The sequence below is a fragment of the Pimephales promelas genome, chromosome 1 (assembly GCF_988280905.1).
Source record: "Pimephales promelas chromosome 1, fPimPro1.hap1.1, whole genome shotgun sequence".
NCBI lineage: Eukaryota > Metazoa > Chordata > Actinopteri > Cypriniformes > Leuciscidae > Pimephales > Pimephales promelas.
Genome location: NC_142769.1, coordinates 28,084,317 through 28,109,268, shown reverse-complemented (window position 1 = coordinate 28,109,268; position 24,952 = coordinate 28,084,317). Strand labels below are relative to the sequence as shown.

Here is a 24,952-nt window from a genome sequence, read left to right as displayed (position 1 = left end):
CTATTTAAAAAGTATACAACTCACATACTGTTGATATCACCACTTTATATCATGTCCAAATTAAACTTGAAATGACTTGATCAGTGAGTTTTTTTTAGTGAGCTCTCAGTTTGATGATAATAGCCAAGATACATCCTGTGTCTGTGACCGTTGTGACACCTGCAGTGTTTACTGAGCTTTGATGACTGAAGATCTGAAAATAAGTTGATTAAAAAGAACTAATAAGGCATTAGTTTACAAATAAAATATACACGCTAATTATTTTAAATCTATGTACTGTAATTAAAAAATTGTCTTTTTAAAACATTTCACAGTACAGATATATCTCTAACAAATTAAACAACTCCACAGTAAATGCGTTTTAAATTAATAAAAATTATAAGGATTTTTTAAGGAATTTTTGGCTTCAGTATTCTCGAGAAAGGAGGTTTTCCAGTAGCGTAAGCTAGCCTACACAACACTCGTTTCCTCTTCTAGAGGAAGTTATTTGAAGGTTTTTTTTTTTTTTCTGAAATCTATCAAATTTCATAGGCATTGTATAGGGTGTCATTTTACATTAAATGTGCAAAAGTTCTGATATGATTTAAATTTGGTTAAAATAACCATCTGTTTTAATAGGGGTGCATAGAATATTTATATCCATTGAGCTTCTGCATTGAAAATGAAGAGGATACCTCTAGAGCCACATGCTCTTTCAAACAATACGTTATCCACAATTGTGCAATTGTCCAAGTCTATATTCTTTGAAGAAGACAAGAATTCACTCACTTCATTGTACAAATAGATGGAGACATTTGATTTTATATCAAATTATGGGAATCAATGGCAAAAAAAAACTGTAATAGAAGTAAAATTGTTTGTGGTCATTAGAGACGGACAAATCCACATTTGAGTGGACAACAGAATGAAGCAGCAAAGTGCACTGAATGGATGTATGATTCACTGTAGAATTTTATTTTCTTCCCAAAAGTAGCTTCCAAAAAAGAGCTGTATGTTTACTAACGTAATTTAAAAAGATTCCCTGTCTTTGGTATCTCTAACAATCATTACTCTTAAAAAAAGAATTAAAAAATGCAATGAGTATACTATTAGTTATTCAGTACTCATACTCAGTTTCTAAGGACATGACTTTTCATAAGTTAAAATTCATTGGCTGATCAACCAACATTAGTTTGATGTGCTTCATCTGAAGGTATTTCAGTATAGACCATTTCACAAGATGTAAACAACACTGGTCCAGAAGCACTTCCTGTTTCAGTTTGTAACTGATTTCTTTATTTCACATGTAAAGAAAAGATCTTAAAGATGTTTGATTAACTTTTTGATTCAGTTTTAAATGTTCTGTTGGTTGTATTTTATCCCAGCTTTTATGTAGTGTTAAAAAACTGAAACAGGAAGTGCTTCTGGACCAGTGTTGTTTACATCTTGTGAAATGGTAGGCTTACTGTCATAGTCTTTGAGTTTAAGTTAAGCCACCCATTATTGACACACGCTGGATCAAATGCATGTACGGAATAGATATATAACTGCACATACTGGTGCAATCAGTGAAACATCATCTACGTGACTGGTAGCTGAATTACCTAAGCAGTGAAATGGAAAACTGAATTAGAATGAGAAGAGGCTGGGTAATATAGCAAGCTTTCTACATGTGTATGTGTGTACAGGTTTGATTATACTTCAAAATTCAAAAACCTTTTTAGGGGTCCAAGCTTTTTGAAAGTCTCATTAATCATGCAAACCGCTTTTTGTTTTAACTTGACCTACAGGTTTGTGTTAAGCGTTTGGGTCACCTCTGTATAAAAGTGTCACCTCTGTATAAAAACAATGTCCTCCATAGAATAAAACCAAAATATTGTGGAATGGATTCTTGAAATTTATTCAAACAATAAGATCAGACTTTGTCTGATTCATAATACCTGAGGCACTCCCCTGTTTTTGTTCTTGCTACCATGTTTTTTTATTTATTTATTTTTATTTTATTTATTTACTTATTTTTTTATTATTGATTTTCTGTTTCATTTTGGAAAGAAATGATGATGTAGGACAAGGACAAATATGTTGTATAATATGACCAAAAGTGTATTTTATGTCTTGCAACGTCAATAAAAAAAAAAAAAAAAAAAAAGAATAAAACCAAAATGTGTTTGTGTATATGGCTTTTCATGTGTCAGCCTCTGGCTGAACGTGAACGGTGAGGTAAAATTTCTCTGATAACATGAATGTGCGTCTGTCTGCAGCTGAGGAAGTAACTGTCTGACCTTGCTGAAAGCTGCATCTTTGGTGTATTAATACATAAAAGAGCGGTTAAACTTTAAGACAGGAAATTGCAGCTTGTTCTTTGAAGGCTGTTTTTCTCTTCCTGTGGGTAATTACATTTCTTGCCCATGGGGTGTCACAAAACTCCTTAGCATGCTGATATTGCCTGGAGAAATGCATGTGAGTGCACGTGCTTCTTAAACAGTGTGACCTGATGAGTCTCCAGACACTAATTAGTGAAAGAGAGGCAAGACCAACGCAGGCTATTCTCAATCACTTCATCTCATTCTAGAGTCTCTCCTTCCCCTCAGAGCTCTCTCTCTCTCTCTCTCTCTCTCTCTCTCTCTCTCTCTCTCTCTCTCTCTCGCTCATATTGTAACAGACAGATAAACAGACAGAATGATGCAAATCCTGCCCTTTCCCAGCAGACAGTCACAAACAAAAGAATAAGCTGTCAAGGAAAATCATTTGCTTCCATTCATGATGTCCTGACAGCAAACACCTTCTCTCCTCCCGATCTCTTCCACACTCGCTCACTGCCCACCTCCAGACATATTTATTTGCTAAATTTGTCTCTCCAGCGCAGTCGGGTTTAGTCCTGCTGGGCTCAATGTTACTGCAACATCAAAGACTTTTTCTGCTTGGCACACCAGACAACAAACAGACAGCTTGAGAAGGGAGGAGATTGGAGCATTGAGATCATCCCAGAGGTAACTGACTGTCAGAACAAACATACTGTCATACAGACTGCAGATGGTTTACTTGTGTTATGATGAATGCATCACGTTCACTCACTGGGGATCTGCTGAATCTTATGGACCACCACAAAGGCATCAGAAAGCCCAATTTTCACTGGATGATTGACAGAGCTGATCTTTGATATCTGCACTGGGACCTGAAATAAAAGCACATATTATTTATCTCATCAATCATCAATAAATTTTGACAGCTAGAAAGAAAGAGAAAGAGAGAGAGAGAGATAGAGAGAGAGAGAGAGAGAGAGAGAGAGAGAGAGAGAGAGAGAGAGAGAGAGAGAGAGAGAGAGAGAGAGAGAGAGAGAGAGAGAGAGAGAGAGAGAGAGGAGGGAAGGAGGGAGATGCTTAATTTAGTTAGGAGGTTTGCAGGCTGAATGAGCTTTGTAATAATCAAATAAATCCCAGCAGCATTTCCAATGCCTTCTGACTAGAGGCTTACAACATTTCTTTACATATTTCAGTCATACATATTTTAATCTTTATTTATAAAATGATTACACATACAATTGTTATTATTCTACATACATTTTTAAATATTATTTGATTAATGACTAAAGGTGATTCACGTATCTCAAGTGCTATGTCACATTTGACTGCACATGATCTGTCCTAAAACAGGAAAGTCTTAACCATATCGGTTACATTTCACTTTGACATTACACGGTACCTGACCGTGTCTGAAAGTGGCAAATTGAAAAGTGACACAATCACACAAACTCTGATGGAACAGGAAGTAATCACAGAAGAGCCAAGTCACACAGGGAGACAGACAAATAGAAAACAGGCTGAAAGACATACAGTATGGAGGATGAAATTCAAAAATATATATCAGACCTCTTTGTAGGCAAAGACAATTCGCCCATCGCTGTATAATGTGGCCTGGAAGGTGAAACTTCCTTGATTATAAGAATCCTGGAGATGGACGTGATCCCACTGGACAACCAAAGCAGTTCCTATAAAGCGCACACAAACACATTCAACTAATATTTAATAGTATATTTAATATTAATATTCTCTACTGATAATGCAGGCTTGGTTTCTGTGACTGTAGACCTCTGTAATCAATAGCATCTTGAAAAGATAGCCTGATCTATAATGTGACGCATTTGATTTATGGCAAGTCAAGGTACAATGTTTTTGATGGGTGTGCATATTTGAAGATTGGTATGTCTGACAGATTTATATTGGATATTTCTGTACCATTATATATTTCCACTATACATTTCTGTCAGACAGGGCACTCTCTGTCTCTCAGTATCTCACAAACACACATACACAAACACTCCCCACAATCCAGTGCGTCTCTTACCATTGTCAAAATAGATGACAGTTGAGTTTCTGGAGAGGCTGGGGTCAAAATTTGCCATAAGTGGAGCGATATATTGTGTAGCTGTCAACATTCGGTGAACCACATCTCCTGTATAGATGAACCCTGAAAAGTCACACAAACACACACAATCCATGTGATCTTCAAGATAAGATAAGGGCACTCAATTGTTTTATGACTAAAATGTTTTTGGCACCAATGTATGAACATGTGGGTCTCTTTCTTCTAAATCTCTGTGCTCTCCTCATTTTCCATCTATTTATCCTGGCAAACAGCCCTGGCCTGTCTCCAAAATGATTAATACTCTAATTAGTCAAATATAGGCCTCCTTCCATTCCATCAGACTCACAAACAGGAGAAATGCCCTTCCAAACACACATAATCTAAAATGTGTCCTCAGCATTTGTCTGCTTAAATCAATGCAAATCTTTCCACAGGAATTCAGCCAACCTGGACTATGCTGACCACATCCACTTTCTGTGAACACAGAAAGCACTTAAAAACTCATTAAATTCAATTAAAAAATACCAAAACTTCACAAATTGTGACAACAGTTTGCCATTGCCATCTAATTCCCTGACTGTACCATTGTACTCTCACAGTACTAAACAACTCTAACAACAACAACAACAACAACTTGACCACTTGATTACTGTCCCAAAGACAACCATTAGGCTTAAACTTTTATACATATAAATAAGTATAAATAGCAAAAGCAAATAGAGAAACTATTTGCACCTCAGTGTATTGTAGTACACTATAAAAAATAATGTAGTTTAAACATAATTCCAGCTGAAGTGAGATAATGTGTATTTGAATGGGTTGGTTACGTCACAAGACAATGCTGGGTGGAGTTAGTGCAAACAGCCTTTGCCAAAAAGATGGGCAATTTGCATAGCTATTTACTGTAAATAGACGATCCAATAATTTAATAATTTAGCGAACATTTTCCAGTGCTGTTTATTATTATGTTATTTAGGCAGGAAAGTACCTCTGATGCAGGAGCACATGATTTTTTGCTCCTGCGAACATGGCTTCACTGAGAAATTTAGATCACTTCAGTGTTTCATCGTTTATAACCACAGAAAGATGTTTGATGTAGGGGGAAATTATATGGTGTTTTTTTTCACTCTGTCTTTCCCTCACTCTCACCGCTTCATCTCAGACACATTCCAGGAGCCAGTGAGTCACATGAACCACGATCATAATAAAAATCCCCACACATGCCCTCATATCTACCGTACAGCATGCACAGTCAGCCGTTATTAAGAACCTCTCACAGCTGATAAACACAGATCCTCGAGAACAGTGTGGCTCACAGTAAAGCTCCTATGCCTACAAGCAAAAACCAATCAATTATATATTCCTCTGGAAGCTCATATAAATCATATGTTCTGCTACAGCATTACTCATTTCGCGTGGAGACAGGCAGACACTTTCTTATAACCTAATTGAAAATCATTGCTTGTGCTGCACACATCACGTGGAGGAAGACACTTCACTTACCGCCGGTTGCAACAGTGATCTCTCGCAACAAATGCCCATAAAATGGAAAATCAAAGGACAGATTGACCCGCTGAGGATGAAAAAAAGACTAAATTTAGCTTGCAATTATACAAATATCTAAACAGAATAAATGTAAAATGACGACAGAAGGCCATTATTGTAATAAAACATACAGCAAGTGTACATCCAGATGGACCCCATGGACTCATTCTGTGGTCGGCTAAAGCAAACATAACTCTGCTAATAAATGTTACTTCTGTCCTAAATCTATGGTACGCTTGCTTGTCCGCTGTGGTTTCTTTTGTTTGGAAAGTGCAATGTTAGGATATCACAGTCTGTTCCAGTAACAGGATGGCGACACACCAAAAACCTCATCCCATTTCAGAGAAATGTGGTATTTGAGGATCGACACTTCTTGGTCCGTTTCTTTCATAATCTACACAAGTAGACAAGCTCGTCCGAAAAAACAGTACAGGTGGAAAACTCACTATACAAAGTGTTGTTCTAGTAAGGAACATGTACTCTAGGAGAGACGGCTGATAGAAAACAGTTATTGCTGAACTTGAATCTTAGTCAGTGGAGCTACATATGAGTTGCATTTCAAATGATTTGAGTGTAATGAATGATTGAATGCCATCTTACCGCTGCTTGTCTGTGTGTATTAGACAGGATGCCATGAATCTTCACCTTCTCCTTGTTCATCTGATCGATATTTACCCATAATTCTTTGCTCATAGGATCACTGGGGCCATACGTTTTTGAGGTGTAGTAGTTATGGTCTATGTCTTCCTACAAGGAAATATAAGACAGCCAGTCAGGATAAAGGACACAACACTTACTGAGAAGAAAATCCCACAGGTTTGGAACAGCATGATGATGTGCAACAGTGCAACGAAAGAAATTTTTACTTTTCAGTGAACTATCACTTTAATAAACTATTAATAAACACAGTGGGTGGAAAGCTTTCTACAACCAGGGGCCATGAACCCATTCTGATTATTAAATCACAAACACTATTTCAAGGCAGTCAGTATTAAAAACAAAACCAAACTCTCTCCTGAAAGAAAATATGAGCACACATAGGCATGTTTACAAATACACTGAACAATCTCCGTTTGTATGTATTTTCAATATTTACAACATATTTAGGAGGGACACAGAGAGGTTTAATGAACCGAGTGTTGATCAGCTGTGTCTATAGAGGTGTTCCAGCCTCTGTCTGGATAATATGACGACATCAAAACAGCAAAAGGGTCACCTGAGTTCTTTCCCAGTTTTCCCTCTTTGTTCACCACAACAGAGCTGGGTTCAAAGAAAAAAGGAAGACGAGGGATCGAGACACAGGGATAATACGTGTTTATAGAAGTGTGGATGTATGTGGATCTGTGTGCGAACGCACATATACTTGCTATCAGATGTACCTGGTATATCAAATATACAAGCAAAAAAGTGACACTCCGAAAACTTTGACATTTTAAATAAATAAACAGGTCTGCAGGTTACTGTACATCTGCCAAGCAAATGGATGGAACATCTGAGTGCCAGCAGAAACAACCAATCACTGCTGATTGTTAACAGTACAACAATTTGGACTGTGATAGAAGAAAACGATCAACTCACGAAAAGAAAATCAACTTAAAGGAAATTGTATCCCTTATTTACTGACCATTACAAATCATTTTCTACAAAAACTGTCATCAGTGATCCAAACTTGTGGGTTTTAAATATGAACCAAAATTAATATTTCATCTACCAATTAGCATAATGCGTGACAAAAACCCCTGATCACATGACCAAACCATAATTGTGACATGATCATTCATGACAGCACTGCGGATGACTCGAGTTTGAGTTTTCCCCTCTCTGCTCTCCTGTCATGATAAAGGCAAAAAGGCTAAAAATATATCTTTATACTATGAGGACATGTGCTTTGTGAGTGCAAGACATGATGTTTGATGAACTAATAATCAAAAAGACAAAGACCCACATGACCTTCTGAGTGTTAATGAAATCCTCGGATTGATCTATTGTTGTTTACTGAGCATGGTAAGGCTGTCTGTAAAGCCTAGGAAGAAAACCCTTGATAAAACTCATACTGTAGATGTTTGCAGCGTCTTATCAAACAACCTGGCACTCAGGAAATCTGCATTGAACAATATGAATAATACAATATCAGAAAGAAAGAAATGTGTCAGAGTTAAGGAGAGGTAAATATAAGATATGTAATCTCTGACAATTTAATCTCATAAAGTGCAAAACCATCAGATTGACACTAAGCTAAAACCTAAAAGCTAAAGCTAAAACTAAAACCTAAAAGCCTAAACTAAAAAGCCTGAGGCCATGTCATAAAACAACAATAGAAATTCAGGCCTTTGAAGCAAAATGTAAAAAAAATGACAGAAGTATGTGTGAAATAAATGATGCACCTGGTGTATGGGTGTGTGTGTGTGTATTGCGTGTTTATACAGGAATGTGTTTGTATACAGGAGCTGGTAGTTCAAACTCAAAAACTCCATCACACAGACTTTGTAAAACAACATCAAAGGAAACAGCCAGTGGACATAAAAAATAGCATCTACATACACTCCCACTACTTTGAAGTAATAATCATGTGGGAAAACTAATTCAATACTGGAAACATGTGTACATATATCGTCTTGTGATGTTTTTCATATGGATATAATGACCACATTGATGAATGTACAACATTTTTTTTTAATTTGATGTTTTATCAGCAACTAAGACCAACTATGCTGGTTAGTGCAGGTCGAGCTTGTTGACCAGCATGCTGTGCAACTATCATTTACTCTTCCTCAAGTAACTCCAAACCTGTATGATGTATGACTTTCTTTCTTCTGTGGAACATAAAGGAAAAGATATCATGAAATACTGTATGTTGGTAACTGTTTTGGATACTGTTGAGGTTTATGGTAAAATATTATAAAATATCTTCTTTTATGTTTCACAGCAGAAAAAGTCAGGTTCTACAGGTTTGGAATGACATGAGGGTGAGAAAATGATGACAGAAACCATCACACAAGCATCTACTTCTAGAAAATATAATTAATGAAGATGTCTTGGTCTTTTCAGAGGGATGAACCTGACCTGAAATTGCTCACTCTCTTTCTAATTCCTCTCACAGCAAATAAACTACACCTTTTTTCACTCAATTGAATTCTCTCTCAGAGATTGTGTGTGTGTGTGTGTGTGTGTGTGTGTGTGTGTGTGTGTGTGTGTAGAGAGAGAGGGAGCGTGAGAGTGAGAGAGAGATTGTTAAAGAAACAGTGTTTGCAAAATGTAAAAATGTTAATATTTATTCATTACCTGAAGTTACTGCTTGACAGAAATATGGTAAAACTTGTTGTAAAACTACAGTACTTGAACATACTTGAAGCTCTATATTGGCCAAGTTGAGGAAATAGTCGTCGGTGAAATGTTTGGACCAATCAAAACTTTGGGAAGTTGTGTCGGCGCATTTCCAAAGAAAATAAAATGAATCTATTGTTTCTTCAGAGGCTCGGATGAAGGAACTAAAAAATACTTTTGTGTTCATGTGTACATCCGAACACTGATCGACTGCCATGCTTCGCTCGTTTGCAAGACATGATCTCTCTCGAGGAAAAATTAAAATCGCGCTGGCACGTTTGTACTTCCTAGCTCATTTTCTCATAGGCAAGCCAAATTCTCTGGGTGGGCAAAGCAGGGAAAGGCGAGGTTACCTTTCCTCCGTATGACTTCATACAGGGGAGATTCAAGATCAGCCAGTCTGAGATTTCATTTTAAGCCAGAGAGAGATAGCCAAAGCTCTGTTTACACAGATTGAAATTTCTAGCCCCTGGGGGACCATATACAGGCTAGGGGAACTCATATTAATGTTAAAAAAGCTCAGAAAGTGAAAATTTCATGTCAGGGGAACTTTCAAATACTCACAAACTTTTCAAATGTATCATGAAACTTCTGATATTCTTATTCTCAATTATCTATAAGTAAATGTATTTTGTTGTTGAAATACCTTTTCAATGGTAATGTTAGTTGAACTGGTAGAACAATAGAGTAAACTTTATAGTTACAATGTGTATTTGATGTGAATAAAACACTGTCAAATGATGTTTGAAAGGATTATTATTCCTGCTTCCATCAACATACAAAAATACATTTACAAAATACATATTTTTTTATAGCTCGTACTTGTATTTGATGTCTGAAACCTCAAATAAACATTATGTGTTGGAAAACAAACACTGAACAGTTGTGATATACTGACAGCCACTGGCTGAGCATGTACGTCTGTGGAAGGAAAATACATATATAATGTTACAGTTTAAAGGTTACCATTATTTGGGAGGTGTTATCTGTGTCGTCATCAGCCAGTATTTCAGGCAAATTCTGAGACTCAGGCTTCAAGCTGTCTTGACTGGCTTTGTTACTTTCCATTGGAAGCGGCTCCAGGAGAAGCCAACGTCTCCTTCTCAGAAGCTCCACTGTGACAACTTCGTCCTGTGACCATCCCTGAAGAATTGAATAAGCAGCTCCTGGAACAACACAAAACAACAACCAAAAGTATAAACATGAGCACATTACGGCATTACATGACACAATGCTTTGTTACTAAAGAACTACAAAGGTCAAAAGAATCAAATCAAATCCATTCCAGACTTTTATCTCACTACTGGCTCTCATAATTGAAACATCACCCATAAACATGCATTTTTATATGGTTTATTTAGACACACAAAGCATCACTTTTATTCTCCCTCTTTCACTCTGCTATGAGAATGGCTCCATTTTCTTTCAGATGAGCCTGTTTATCTGTAGTTGTAAAAAAGCATACGGTCCAGTGTACTCTTGATACTTGGTTTATTGTTAAACTGAGGTATGGTAACGTTACAATGTTACACCAAATGATTTCTGTGAGAGAAAGTTGAAAGGTGAAAAAAAAGGTTTCAACTGCGAGCCAAGAGACTCAGCCCATCTCGGTCTGCTTTTGTACTTCTGTGGTCTCTATATCACTCTTTATGTGCCTAATCTCTTTCTTTTATTCACCTACAACCACATACACATGGCCACATTCTCATGCAAACAAGACTCAGTGATCAGAGTTTAATTAAACCTTCTATTTACTTTGCTCTCTAGTCCTCTCACTGGAAATAAAGAAGTGAAATATCATGGGAGTATGTATGCTGGAACTGAAGACGACTGAATAGCCAAAATGGGAATCCCTACAAACAGTTTATAATGTGATTAAGCAGACTAAACAAAAAGAAGAAAAGAAGAAACAAAAAAGAGAAAACAATGAATCACCCTGGAATGTCGATTAGAGTCCTGCGAACACCAGCCTAATCTAAACAAAGTTCAATGCGGTTGTCTGTTCAAGTTCAGTTAAAATATTTTTAGTAGCTGAGTGAAAAACAGAATATTTTATTTGAAATATATTCCTTTTTTTAATTCAACAAAACATTTATTAAAAGTGTAAAATTTTATTTAATTTTTTATTTATTTTTTCACCAGGGGAGGTTGAAAGAGGAGAGTGTGGGAGAATAAGTTTAGGTCTTATAACTTATATTGATTTCATCAAATTGCAGATGGCTAATCTTTATCTAACGCTTAAGATATGAACACTAGATACACATATACTTTCTGGGAAATATGCATTTACTGTACGTATAAGCACTGCTGCAGTAAGAGGGACAGCAGAAACTAAAACTAGCCAGAATAATTGTCAATTCTCTGTCTCATTATAGGTTGCAGGGTTTGTCCTGTATATAAACACTTCTGATTAGTATGCAGAAGCTTCTGTCGCCTGATCTCACGCTTTTCCTCATTTACGTGCTTTGTGCTCTTGCTCCAGAGATACACAATTGAATTAGTTCCTTATCTTACAAGACACACATTCAAGGCAATAAAATATTTAACTCTGAGACAAAGATTGAACCTGTTGTTGTACTAAAAACTGAAAATATGCTTTAAAAAGTTATGCTGCTTAATATTTTTGTAAACCATTATACACAATTATCTGATGAACAGAAAGTTTAAAAGAGGAAATATGTAATATAAAAGTCTTCACTGTCAATTCTGAACAATTTAATGCATTAGCTGAACAAAAATATTACTTTCTTTCAAAAAACAAAACAAAATGGTCTGCACTCTAAAAATACTTTAGGATATTTGCCTTCGTCAGTCAGTCTGAAAAATATTGTCCCTAGTCTGTTGAGGTCACAATATCATAATTTTAATAAAGACCCATCTCATGTTTCATATCATTTCCCCTTTATCACCAGGGTATGTCTCATGCTGTATTGTATTGAGTCCATATACATTACAAAGAGTGTCTGTGATTACTGAACTGCCACATTAATGATGACATATGTTGTTTTCCTGCTTTAAAACGTTATTGCATATACCTTCTATAAGAGGAAACATTCTCAGGCAGATTTACATTGAGCCAAACACAATACTCAAGAATGCAATACAAGAATGCAAAAAAGACCTTCTGAACACAATTTCACCATACTTCCAGTACTCAATCTTGTTGCTCTGATAATCCCAGCACACAGCTCTTCATTCATGTGAGAATTCTCTGTACTGCCAAACAACTCAAGTGAGAATGAAAGGGGGAAAACTGCACAACTTGCTGAACACAGTTTTGTTTCCATGTCATTATGGTCTACTGTTCCTCATTTAAACCCTCAATGTGAGAAAGATCCTCAGAGCCAAGTCCTTCTAAAGCCAATAATACATAACAGGTCAATGAGGATTTAGAGAGGCGGCTGTCACTGACTTTTATTGTCGCTGAGTGGATATCACTGTCTGCTCGTGACACTCTTTGAAAAGCCACCGCAGCAGGGACAGGATCTCTGTCTCTTGTGCTTGTGCTTTTTTTTTTTTTTTTTTTTGCTGCAAGACTAATTCCAGTCCCACATTTCCCACTCTTTCTCTCATTCTTTATCTTCTGAGAGGAAGGTATGCCTTTCATTTCAACTCTTAATCCATGAATGAATGAATATCAAGCTATACAACCAGATGCTGCAACAAAACCGTTCTTGCTGCAAAAATATATATTTTTTTAAACTGATAACACTATGAAATGAATTATAAAAAAACACTTGGAAACAAATATGAATATTTATGTTTATTAATAGTTAAATGTGATCAATATAATTTCAAATATTCATATTCTAAGAAGAGTCAAGAAGGAGGAACTGGTGTGTGTGTTTTGTCTATTTGAAGTAAGAATGGAAATAACATGAATTTCCCACCAGTCATGTCTAAAATGATCAAAATGACTGATACTCTTAATTAATCTGAGAATGGCTGTCGGAAGGAGAGAAAAAGGCAAAAAACAATCTTGAGTCACTGGTCTGGAACAAAAGAAAACAGTAGTATTAAAGATTAAAGAGAGAAAGAGGTTTGGGGGTTCAAAGGGCATGTTAAACTTCCAAACCATTACAGAACACTCCAACGTACAGTGCAGACGACTAACTACTAGCAAGTAACAGAAGTCAGACTTTGATTGATTAGCTCTCTCTCTTCAGCCACTATATATGAAGCAGACATATAAGAGTGTGTAATTACAGAGGAGGTAAAGCATGCTGGAACAGGTCATCTGAACTCAGGATACACACACAAACACGTCTACAACCTGAAGAGACTAACAAGTGTTCACTGCTTAATCAATGACCATGCATGCACTGGTTATCTTTATTATACCTAATAGTATAGGCCTACAGTATATACCATTCAAATGTTTGGGGGTAGATTTTTATTTTTTTGGAAAGAAATTAATACTTTTTTTCAGCAAGGATACATTATATTTAATAAAAGTGACAGTAAAGACATTTAAAATGTTATAAAAGATTTCTATTCCAAATTAAGGCTGACTTTTGACTTTTGAAAGACATGTGAAGAGTTCAGATGCAAAAGCCTCTAAATGCCATTTGAAATTTTCTTCTTCAATGATGATTTTTATCAAACTTGTATATTTAAGTTCAGTGATCTCACTTAAATGGCAATGATGATTACCTATTAATTGTTATTTAAGTGAAATTACTGAACTTAAATATACAAGTTTGATAAAAATCATCATTCAAGAAGAAAATTTAAAATGGCATTTAGAGGCTTTTGCATCTGAACTCTTCATGTGCTGCAAATAGGGCTGGTTAAAAAAATATCGAATTTTCGATTTTAATCGATTCTCATTTTTATGAACCCGAACCGATATCCATTCTTAAATCCTAACAGTCGATTAGTCTCTCCTGTTTTCGACGAATGAGCAGGACATTGTAGGTCGCTTCCCATTCAATAAATCGCAATACGCTTTGTGCTTTGTTATTTTGTATATGAAACAAAGTCTCCGATTTCAAATGATGTCAATTTTATAACGAAATAAAAAAAAAAAAACACTGTTTGGGCGCTGTTTAATGTGGCGTGACAGATCGTGCCTCAACATAGTGCCTCAATTGAGGGGCAGCGCAGATCACGCGTGAACTGATCATCTCCTTCGCTTTAGTACGAGTTACAGCAACAAACATGAATGAGCATCTGAAGGTATGTTAAAAGTTACAGAACATTTTACCAAAATCCGTATATATGTTTAGCTTGTAAACAATGTCATGTCACGTGACCTTTACCTAAGAAAAAACATTTTCAACAACCATAAACTTATTAGTCAGCAAGAAAAATTTACCTATAGAGAGAACCATATTACCAAAAATGAATTGGAGTATAATTATGTTGTAAAGTTAGTTTAATTATAAGAACGTCCTTGAGTGTAATTTAAGTGTTTGTATACAAATCAGTTAATTCTAACCTTTATATATTATAGCAATGTAGTACCAACTGACTGCCATGTATAGTTTAAAGCATTAGTTATTGAGAAAATGTACTGTATCTGATATATATCAAAAATAATCGATATCGAATCAAATTGAATTGAAATCGGATCGTAAACTATTTGTCTATACCCAGCCTTAGCTGCAAGTACACAACCAAATAGCACAGACCACAACTAAAAATATGTCAAAGGGGGCCTCACAAGTGATGGTGGCGCAGTGGATAGGACACATGCCTTTGGTGTGAGAGACCAGGGTTCGAATGCACCGTGAGACACCAATGTGTACCTGAGCAAGACACTTAACCCCTAAGGCCCCGTCCACACTACTGCGTTTTCGTTTAAAAACGGAGACCTTTTACTACGTTTGCACCTCCCGTCCACACTAAAACGGGAAAAACGAAGACCTAAAACGGAGAAGTTTAGAAACGCTGCAGCTGCGTTTTGCGTTTTGAATCTCCGGAGTGCGTTTTAGTGTGGACGAGACAAAACCATTCAAAACGGAGAACTTTAGAAACGCTGACGCAGAGGCTGACGCTTGGCTCTATGATTGGGTGTTATCAGTCATGACGCATGCTTCCCTGATTCGTCATTCACTGTTTACACCGGCACGCGCATGCCCAATGTTGGTGAATGGTCACGTAATCTGCGTTTTCAGTCGTTTTAATGTGGACGGAGATTATTTCTAATACGCAGATAAAACGCTGGTGTGGACGGAGATCGTATTCGTTTTAATTCTCCGTTTTTAAACGAAAACGCAGTAGTGTGGACGGGGCCTAAGTTGCTCCAGAGGCATGCGACCTCTGACATATATAGCAATTGTAAGTCGCTTTGGATAAAAGCGTCAGCTAAATAAATAAATGTAAATGTAAAGTGACGAACTTGGCTGGGACATGCTTATTGTTCAATGTCTAGCATCAGTGTTGTTAAACTGATAAAGATGTTTTTTTTTAATATATTGTGTTTCTTTCTAATTGCATGCATTTTCTTCAGTTGCAGGGTGTTGAGCTCTCTCTCGACCACCATAACTCATCTGTCTCAATGACTTAATCAAAAACACACAAATGAACACTGGCGAGACATAAAGGAGAAATAAATTTCCAGGAAAAACGCATTTTCTGTTGAATCAGTTATTGTTTCATGTAATTGAGTGATGTATATGTATTTGAGCACAAGACCAAAATGACTTTATAATCATTTCTAGTTTGTGTCTAGATGGTAGTTTGCACACATTATATGGTCTGTGGCTGACAGTAATGACAGAATACAGATGGCTGGCTTTGCCCAAGAGTGATATAAGGTTTCCCTCACTAACCCATTCACACAGAAAGGTATACTTAACGCAGCTAAACACTGGTCTCCAAACCCATGCTCAAACCACACACACACACAGCTTCAGACCATTACTTTTGTTCAATGGTACTGTATGATGGACAAAATGAAGACAAGTTTAACATCACATCTGTTCATGTAGCTCAACAACTGCTCAAAGGATGACACTAGCAATTGCAATGCTGTGGGTTTGACAGCCAGGGAACACATACGGAGCATACACAGGTGATGTGAACACCCCCCTCACAGTGCACTGATTATTCGGCAAGTTATTTTGCCAAATTTCTTTTGCCCTGTTTTAAAAAGCACAGTGTGATTCATTGGTTTAATCTTAAAACAGAGCTGTGAATCTTAAATTAAACACTAAATACTATATATCAATCATGGTCCATATGAAGCAGTAACATTCATTTATAAATCAGTTTGTTTGTGTGCATGTATATTTATGAGTGCTCATCATGTGCTCAGCAGCTTTTAATTAATGTCCTCCTCACCATTTAACCTCATCCATCTCCTGCTCTCTCACCGATGTCCTTCTCTTGCCTTGCTTACTCACACCAGTAATAGGGGTTATGCACATCAAACTTCCGTATTCTGTAAAACAGGTTCTATAGCTTCCGGTTTATGTGTTTTGTATGAGCTTTGTGAAATATAGAGCCGTTTTACTCAAGATAACTTCAACCCTAAACCAAAACCTAAAAGAAAATCTATAGTAAGTTAATGTTGTTATTAATATTCAACGCATTCTCACCCCAAGGCGTCACCTTTGACCATGCTTCAATATTTGACGTTTTAGGCGCCCTTTAGCGTCACTTACATGACGCGATCCTACGGCGTCATCTAACTGACGCTAAAGGAAAGCGTCAGTTAGAGGACGCGGTTAGGTTTAGGTGTGGGGTGGGGGTAGGGTACACGCGATCCTAGGGCGTCATCTAACTGACGCTAAAGGGCGCCTAAAGCGTCAGATATTGAAGCATGTCCAAATGCTTCCCAAGGCGTCAGTGAAGTGACGCCTTGGGGGTGAGAATGGGCTGTAATATTACACAGTACTTACTTGTTTTATTATACGACGTTATATTATAAACCTTGTTACGACGTTCGTGGTTTGACTTGTGCTTGGAGGAATCGCCTGTTGCATCAAGGACTGGGTCAGGCGAGCCCTAGCCGGAGTCGATTTGCCTGGGGATGTCCGGCGGCTCTGTTATTTGTATCTGAGACGGTCCGCACTGCTATCTTGTAGTGGGGTCACTCCTCCAAAGTAACATACTACCCTGTCGTGAGGAGGTCACTATCAGCAATCCGTCAATGTTTTTTGGTGGCCGACCATGACTGAGGACATTTGTTGGTTTATGGGTGCCTGCGAGGTTTGATCTCAAAACAAGTCTTCCTATAAACTTTCCCGCCCATGGTCACATATTGCCCTGGATTTTGTCCAGTGACAATACTCTGACCCTTATCGTGGTGGATTGCTTTTCCAATTCCATCCCCTCGGCTAGGGAGACAGCCACAGCTACTTTTGGAGGGATTTCTGTCAGCAGCTGGGTGCCTCCGTCAGTCTGTCCTCACAGTTTAATCCACAGGGCAAGTGTGCAGACCAGGTTCTCACTCTTCCCAGGGGGACAAAGATGCGGCCCCCTCAGTTCAGGCATTTATCCAGCGCTACCGTCATACCTGGAGGAGGGCCAGGGAGGCCTTGGTCTGGTAAGAGGGGTGTACTAAAAGAACTGCCGACCGCCGCTGGACTGTGGAACCGAGATATGTCTGCCGGATATTTAACCAAAAGGGTTAAATATTTAACCGGAAACGCAATATTTGAGCGAAATTGGTTAATTTTTATAGGTGGTTGGTTCAACCCTGAAATTGGTTAACTGGTTATTGTCTTTAGTTATTGTTTAATCTAGCTTTCTGCCCGCTTTGAATCAGACGCAGAGACAACGTAGTGCGGTAAGATTACATTTATTTGAATGAATGAATTATAGCATTTATTCGAATAAATCTAGAGAGAGAGAGATTGCATATCTGTGTCAGTTCAACGAGCTATGAGTTTAATTACCCCCTGGTTGTTGAAATATTCTGTAGCGATTCTGTTGTGAAGCTATTTTTTTACTAAAAGCTGCAGGGCAGCGCTAAAAATGTTTATATAATGTGTGTGTGTCTGTGTGCGTGATCTCCGATCTCTGTGTGCGAGTGAGGTATGTGTGGCGCTATCAATAAAACAACAACAACAGTGCATTAATATATGTAGAACAGTGATTAAACCGACTTGGAACTGCCAGTGCATTAAACGTTTATATTGCACAACTTCCAGCCAATCAGAATCGAGTATTCAGACAGACCATGTTATAATATGATATTCTATAAAATAATGGCAGTGCAAAATCAAATTAAAATTAAAGCTGCAAGCAGCATTTAGCGGGGTTCAAGCAGTTTAGGCCTTTAAGGCCTTTAAGCACAAAAGCATCAAAAGACATTAAGTTTTAAGTTTCAATAATGGCAATTTACCATAGGGATTACATTGTTTTTAACATTTTTAACAGTTATAGCGCCACCTATAGTCTGATCTCCATGAAACTTTGCATGCTTGTTAATGATGTGATGACACATATGCTCATCAATTTTTGGGATGTTCTGAGTTTTCCTTTAGGATTTATAGGCTTTTGGGTGCATTTTGTCATGCCCCCTTTTGTAAATGACCCTGTTATAGCAAAACAAATGTCAAAGTTCAACTTTTTTTTTGATAATTATTGATCAAGAGAGTCCAAAGAATTATCCTAGACTGGTCTGGTTCCGATCGGGCAAAAAACCAGGGACTAGTTTGCAAAAGTAGGTTTTTAACATATTCGTGAATATTTAACGAACAATTTGATTGACAGCAATGGTTCTTGAGGCAAAGTTGTTCATCATGAGGAGATCTATCAATTGATATACATTTTGTGGGGGTGTGTGCAACAGCACGCGATTACAGAGCAATAAAACTCGTTAGCGCCAACTAGTGGCCGATTTCTTTCAAAATTCTTACAGACCTCTAGGGCCATGAGTCGAACATTCCCAACGAGTTTCGTTCCGATCGGCCTTCGTTAACCTTGTTTCATAGATGCTCAAACTTCATTGGCCGATGGCGGCCATGTTTTTGAGATACACCAATGTCCTTATAGACTTACATGAGGCCTTGGACCAAGACACTGCATACCAATTTTCAAGTCAATCGGACTGACGGTCAGGTGTTTATCTGTTTTTTTCATTTTATAGCGCCAACTAGTGTTCAATCGTCGCGATTTTTTTACTGTGACCTCAAATTGAACTCTTACACATGTGTACCGAGTTTGGTGAAGATATCTCATTTACTTCTTGAGTTATAGTCAATTTAGTAAAATAGGCTCCTCCCACAACGTTTATTTTGCTTCCCCTAGCGACCGGAAATAGAAATTTCAACATTTTTTTGATAATTATTGATCTTCAGACTCCAGAGAACATTTCTGCACTGGTTTGGTTCTGATCGGGCAAAAATCCAGGGACTAGTTCGCAAAAGTAGTTTTTTGACAAAATTCAAAATGGCGGAAAAATTTGCATACCGGAAATGAAATCGGAGATATACGTTTTTTTCGTCAGGTGACCAGCTTTCCAATGATATAAGACACTTGAGTGTACGACTTACGGTCTAGGAGCTATGAGCCATTTCGCGCAATTGGTCGCTATAGCGCCACCTATGGGCCAATTGGGCTCATAATTTGATAACCTCTCCTCGATTTTTGTACTACCATCTGACAAAGTTTCAGGTCTCCAGCCCTTACGGTTTGGTCTGCACGATGCGTTTTACGGCAGAATAATAATAATAATAATAATAATTAAAGCTGCAAGCAGCATTTAGCGGGGTTCAAGCAGTTTAGGCCTTTAAGGCCTTTAAGCACAAAAGCATCAAAAGACATTAAGTTTTATGTAGAAAGCATGATTTACCATGATATACCATATTTAGAGTCAAGTATATCTCCATCTTTGTTCAAAGAAAAAAAATGATCATACTTTATGATGCTAGTTTTAATTTAAAAAGAAAAAAAATTAAAAGGAAATTTCTTTGGCATTTCTTTCTTTTTGTTGTATCTAAAACGAACTGAACCATGACACCAATGTATCGCACACAAAATTGTATACACTGAACTGTGAATTTTGTGGACTTTTGCACCCTACCGTTTCTTTTGGGATGAATGATTCAACAATGATTCAATTTCCGCAATTTGTGAAGAAAAATAAAAACTTTCAAACCCAATACTGGAATACAAATGGATTCTGATTCTGAATCCAATACAAATGGAATCTGATATTGGATTTGACTCAGAACACAATGCTTCACAATTCCTCCCAATAATCCACCTTGAATTTCAGTAGTAGATGGAAAATATTGGAAATGGAAAACACCATTTACAGCCAATACAGGCAATTTACCATTGGAAATGCATGGTTTTAAAGCTTTTTAAAAGTTATAGCGCCACCTATGGTTTGATCTCTATGAAACTGTGCATGCTTCTTCAGCATGTTATGTCACATACGCTCATCAATTTTTGTGAAGTTCTGAGTTTTTATTTATTATTTATAGGCTTTTGATTGAGTGCATAAAGACAAAAAATATAAGAATAAGAATGTAGCCTACTGATGAAAGATTGTGTCTGCTTTGTTTTATAAGAAATATTTCTGTGTCAAGAATTCCAAATTTCCTGTACTCTCAAATTTTGTATAGTAGTGCTACTCATGTTTTAACACCAGGCATGCATAAAAGAGATGTTTCCTGTTTCAAAATCCACTACAAAACATTGGACTGTAATGTATAGAAGAATGAAACTATGGAAGGATTTACCATTGATATTACACATTTTCTAATTAGGAAAATTACTTTAAAGGTGAAACTATTTTAAAAGTGCCATCTGTCAAAAAAAATCAAATCATACTCCATATTCCATACCAGATGGGCACAGTATACCTCCAGAACGTGAGTTGTGTAGTGGCCGCGCTCACGTGCACTCTCACGTCTTCAAACAACACAGGCGAGCGCTGTTTTGCTCTCTCTACCTAGTGCATATTAATCAAATCATTTGACACGATAGTAAAAGGTTGGAAGGCCGCAGTTTCACGTGTAGCATTTGGAGATTTTTAGAGATTAGAGACTCAATGAACAACATCTCAGCACTAAATTATAAAGTCCGTCTCATAGACGCCTGTATCAAATACAAGCCGGTGCATTCCGACGATATGGGAAAATAAAAAGCCCAGACTATTATTTGTAGTTTAATGGTATTTGTTTTTTTTTTCATAATACATTTCTATTGTTAGTTTGAATTAATTTGACAGAGAGCATTCACTGAGGTTGACCAAGCTAGCGCCATTCAGAGCTGCCAACTCTCATGAATTCTCCGCGAGACACGCAATTGACACTTTTCAGTGAAAAGTTTTCACACGCTCTCAGGCCACACATCAATTTTGTCATGCAGAGAAAAGGACACAGAGAATGACAGACAAGATGGAGCAGGTTAGTTATGATATATAAAAAAATCTCAGCTCTCAGATTTTGTTAATTTTATTACGCAATTCAAACAATAAATACACTTTTGGTGCTTGTAAATGTTACACGACAGAGTGAACGTGAAACGATTATCTCTACTAGCTAATGGTAAAGGAACTCGAAAACTGTTGAAAGAAACAGTATGTTACAACTTGCCAGAATGTATTCCTTATGCATAATATCGACCAATAATTTTTTGAACTCTTCCCAGAACTGAAATGTAGTAGTGGGCTGTTTCCACATGATTGACATCAGGTTCACGTAGATGTAGACCCACAAGCCATGCGAGTTATTCGTGTATTGCAGTTTGACTGATGGTTATGTTCCCCGCTCGCATACTGCCATTTATATTTATATTTATATTTAATATTTATATTTAAACAATATGAATGTAAGCCAGAGGAGAACTGGCCCCCGACTGAGCCTGGGTTCTCCCAAGGTTTTTTCTCCATCCAATCTGATGGAGTTTGGTTCCTTGCCACTGTCGCCTTGCTTTTGGCTTGCTTTGAGCTTGCTCAGTTGGGGTTATTTAGTGTTTAGCAATGTTGTTGATCTGTGTTGTGCTACTTACATGTTATCACTGTGAAGCTGCTTTGATACAATCTGTATTGTGAAAAGCGCTATATAAATAAATGTGACTTGACTTGACTTGACTTGACTTGACTGCCTCCCATGGCTGAAACTGGTATTATGACACCTGCCGGGCTGGGGCTAGTAATTTAGCATGCTGAAATACGTAAATTCAAGGTTAATATCTCAGCAGCACTATAACTTGTTATTTTTAATGACATCATCAACCTTATTTCTTCTCATTCTTTTGATGCGTGTAGCTCATTTTTGGGATATTTTAACTTCAATTTTTACAGATGGCACCTTTAATAACACTATATATGGTAAATTGTTGTTTTTGATATTTGGAATAAATGTTAGGTTCATTGACCTAACTTTTTATTGGTTTTGATTAAACATAGTATTTGTATTTGATTGTTGGGACCCCAGGAAGAGAAGGCTAATGAGGATCCAAATAAACAAATAAAATCAGAACATAGAAAAGAACATCTACAGCCAATACCAACAATTTACTTAGGAAAATATATTTTTGCCTTTTTTTGACAGTAACAGAATCTTGTCTTGCCTGATCTACACCACTTTTTTTAGTAGTCCTCAAAGTGTGCCCATATATATGTAAAATGTGTTGTAAATATCTCATTTCGTTATGAAGTTTAGAAACTTATTTACATTTGTCAATTACTAAAGCTATTTGCCTGTTTTCAAATTGCCTATTTTTTTTGTCTTGATCGAACTAACACCTTTGAAGATAACAACATTTATTCATTTATTTTTTTCAAAGCTCTAAATGTCACCGTTACAAAAACTATAAGGCCAAATCTGGCATGTTTGGTATCATTGGACTCGTCAAGGATTCAGGAGTGTGAAGAGGGCACTCCCATGAAAAAACGCAGGGTTGAAAATTCTCAGGCTCCTTCAGGGCATTGTGCCGATGACCTATACTGAGTTTTTTGAGATACACCAATGTTCTCATAGACTATAAAGGTACCCTGGACAAACAGACTGCATGCCAATTTTTATTTGACTAGTGGTTGGTTGCGGTAATGGCCATTTTCATGACTTTTTTCCCTGTTATAGCGCCACCAAGTGGCCAATCATCGCAATTTTTTTTCATGTGACCTCAAAATGAGCTCAGGAAAAGGTGTCCCAAGTTTAGCAAAAATATCTAATTCCAGTCACAAGTTATAACCATTTTAGTAAAAGTGGCTTTCATGCCATCAAACATTTTGGTTTCCCTTAGCAACCGATAATTGAAATTGTGAAATTTTTTAATGATTATAGACAGTGAGACTCCAGAGAACATTTCTGCAGTGGTTTGGTTCAGATTGGGCCAAAAACCTAGAAATAGTTCTCAAAAGTTTGTTTTTCAAAAAAACGCAATTTACTCCAAATTGTCGACTGAAGGGCGAGCCAATCCGAGGCATGCATCTTGTCCGGCTGGAGCCAAGGATTCCAACGATGTAAGACACTTGAGCCTACGCCCGACGGTTGAGGAGTTATGAGCCATTTCGTACTTTTGCCCGCTGTAGCGCCCCCGTCAGGCCGATCGGGGCGCGCCTTTGTGACGCTGTCGGCGGATATGAGTACTACCAGCCCACAAAGTTTCAGGTCTCTAGGACTTACGGTTCGTCCTGCACGATCAGTTTTACATGGAGAATGTTGCATTATGGGTAAATTAACAATAACAATAGGGTTTCAGCACTTCGTGCTTGAACCCCTAATAATAGGGGCTAAAAAGGGACTAAAAAGGCCTATAAAAATAAAACCGTTGGGTCTACGCACTTGGCGCTTGCACTGCTGCGTTCCAAAAACTTTATCACACTTTTTAACATGTGCCTTGGAGTGGAGAGGGTCGCTTTTTTGCCTTTTTAGCTCATTTTTCATGGAAATGTGGTGTTTTATTTTTTCACCTTTTAAACCGCGCCACCTCCACCGATGGCCCGATCTCCATAAAACTTTGCACGCTTCCTTAGAATAATATGGCGCACATGCTCAGCTAATTTGGTGAAGTTTTGAGCAGAGCAGACCATTTTTCAGTCACTTAAATGTCATTCTGCATATGATTTTATGGAGCATTTTCTCCCTTTATAACAGTTAAAGGGCCACCGGTGGACCGACATCCATAAAAGTTTCCAGGCCTCTATTGGGTCAGTTGACGCATGCGCACGCCCGGTTTTGTGAGGTTTCATGCAAATCAGGCAGGTAGAGGGCCGCTTTCATCCATTTCATGGGATTTGCCATAGAAAAACATCATTTTGGCACCTTTTTAACAGTTATAGCGCCACCAAGTGGCCAGTCGCCCCGTCCTTTTTAACGCAACCACAGAATGAGCTCTCACACAGGTGCGTTGAGTTTGGTGCAAATATCTCGTTCCGTTGACGAGTTATAGGCCATTTAGTCAAAGGGGCTCCTCCCACTTGGGACGTTTTGGCGGCCCTCAGGGACCGTGAACCCAAATTTCAACTTTTTTTTGATAATTATTGACATTCGGACTCCATAGAATCTCGCCGCATTGGTTTGGTTCCGGCCGGGCCAAAAACCTAGGACTAGTTCGCAAAAGTAGGTTTTACGAAAAACGCAAAATACCCGAAAATGTACCCAGGGTGACGAGCCAATCCGAGGCATGCATCTTGTCCGGCTGGAGCCAAGGATTCCAACGATGTAAGACACTTGAGCCTACGCCCGACGGTTGAGGAGTTATGAGCCATTTCGTACTTTTGCCCGCTGTAGCGCCCCCGTCAGGCCGATCGGGGCGCGCCTTTGTGACGCTGTCGGCGGATATGAGTACTACCAGCCCACAAAGTTTCAGGTCTCTAGGACTTACG

The 24,952-nt window shown here is 37.7% G+C and overlaps 1 protein-coding gene across 3 annotated transcripts in view; it reads right to left on the bottom strand.

Annotated features, from left to right (window-relative positions):
- plxdc2b (plexin domain containing 2b) overlaps positions 1-24,952 on the bottom strand; it is a 94,022-nt gene that overhangs the window by 37,557 nt on the left and 31,513 nt on the right. For all 3 annotated transcript variants that reach the window (XM_089129369.1, XM_089129370.1, XM_039692757.2), the window contains exons 2-7: positions 10,180-10,379; positions 6,490-6,636; positions 5,848-5,917; positions 4,324-4,446; positions 3,849-3,967; positions 3,055-3,154 (exon numbers count right to left, since the gene is read on the bottom strand). In XM_089129369.1, coding sequence (XP_088985495.1) covers positions 3,055-3,154; positions 3,849-3,967; positions 4,324-4,446; positions 5,848-5,917; positions 6,490-6,636; positions 10,180-10,379 — 759 coding nt within the window. The remainder of the gene's footprint in view (positions 1-3,054; positions 3,155-3,848; positions 3,968-4,323; positions 4,447-5,847; positions 5,918-6,489; positions 6,637-10,179; positions 10,380-24,952) is intronic.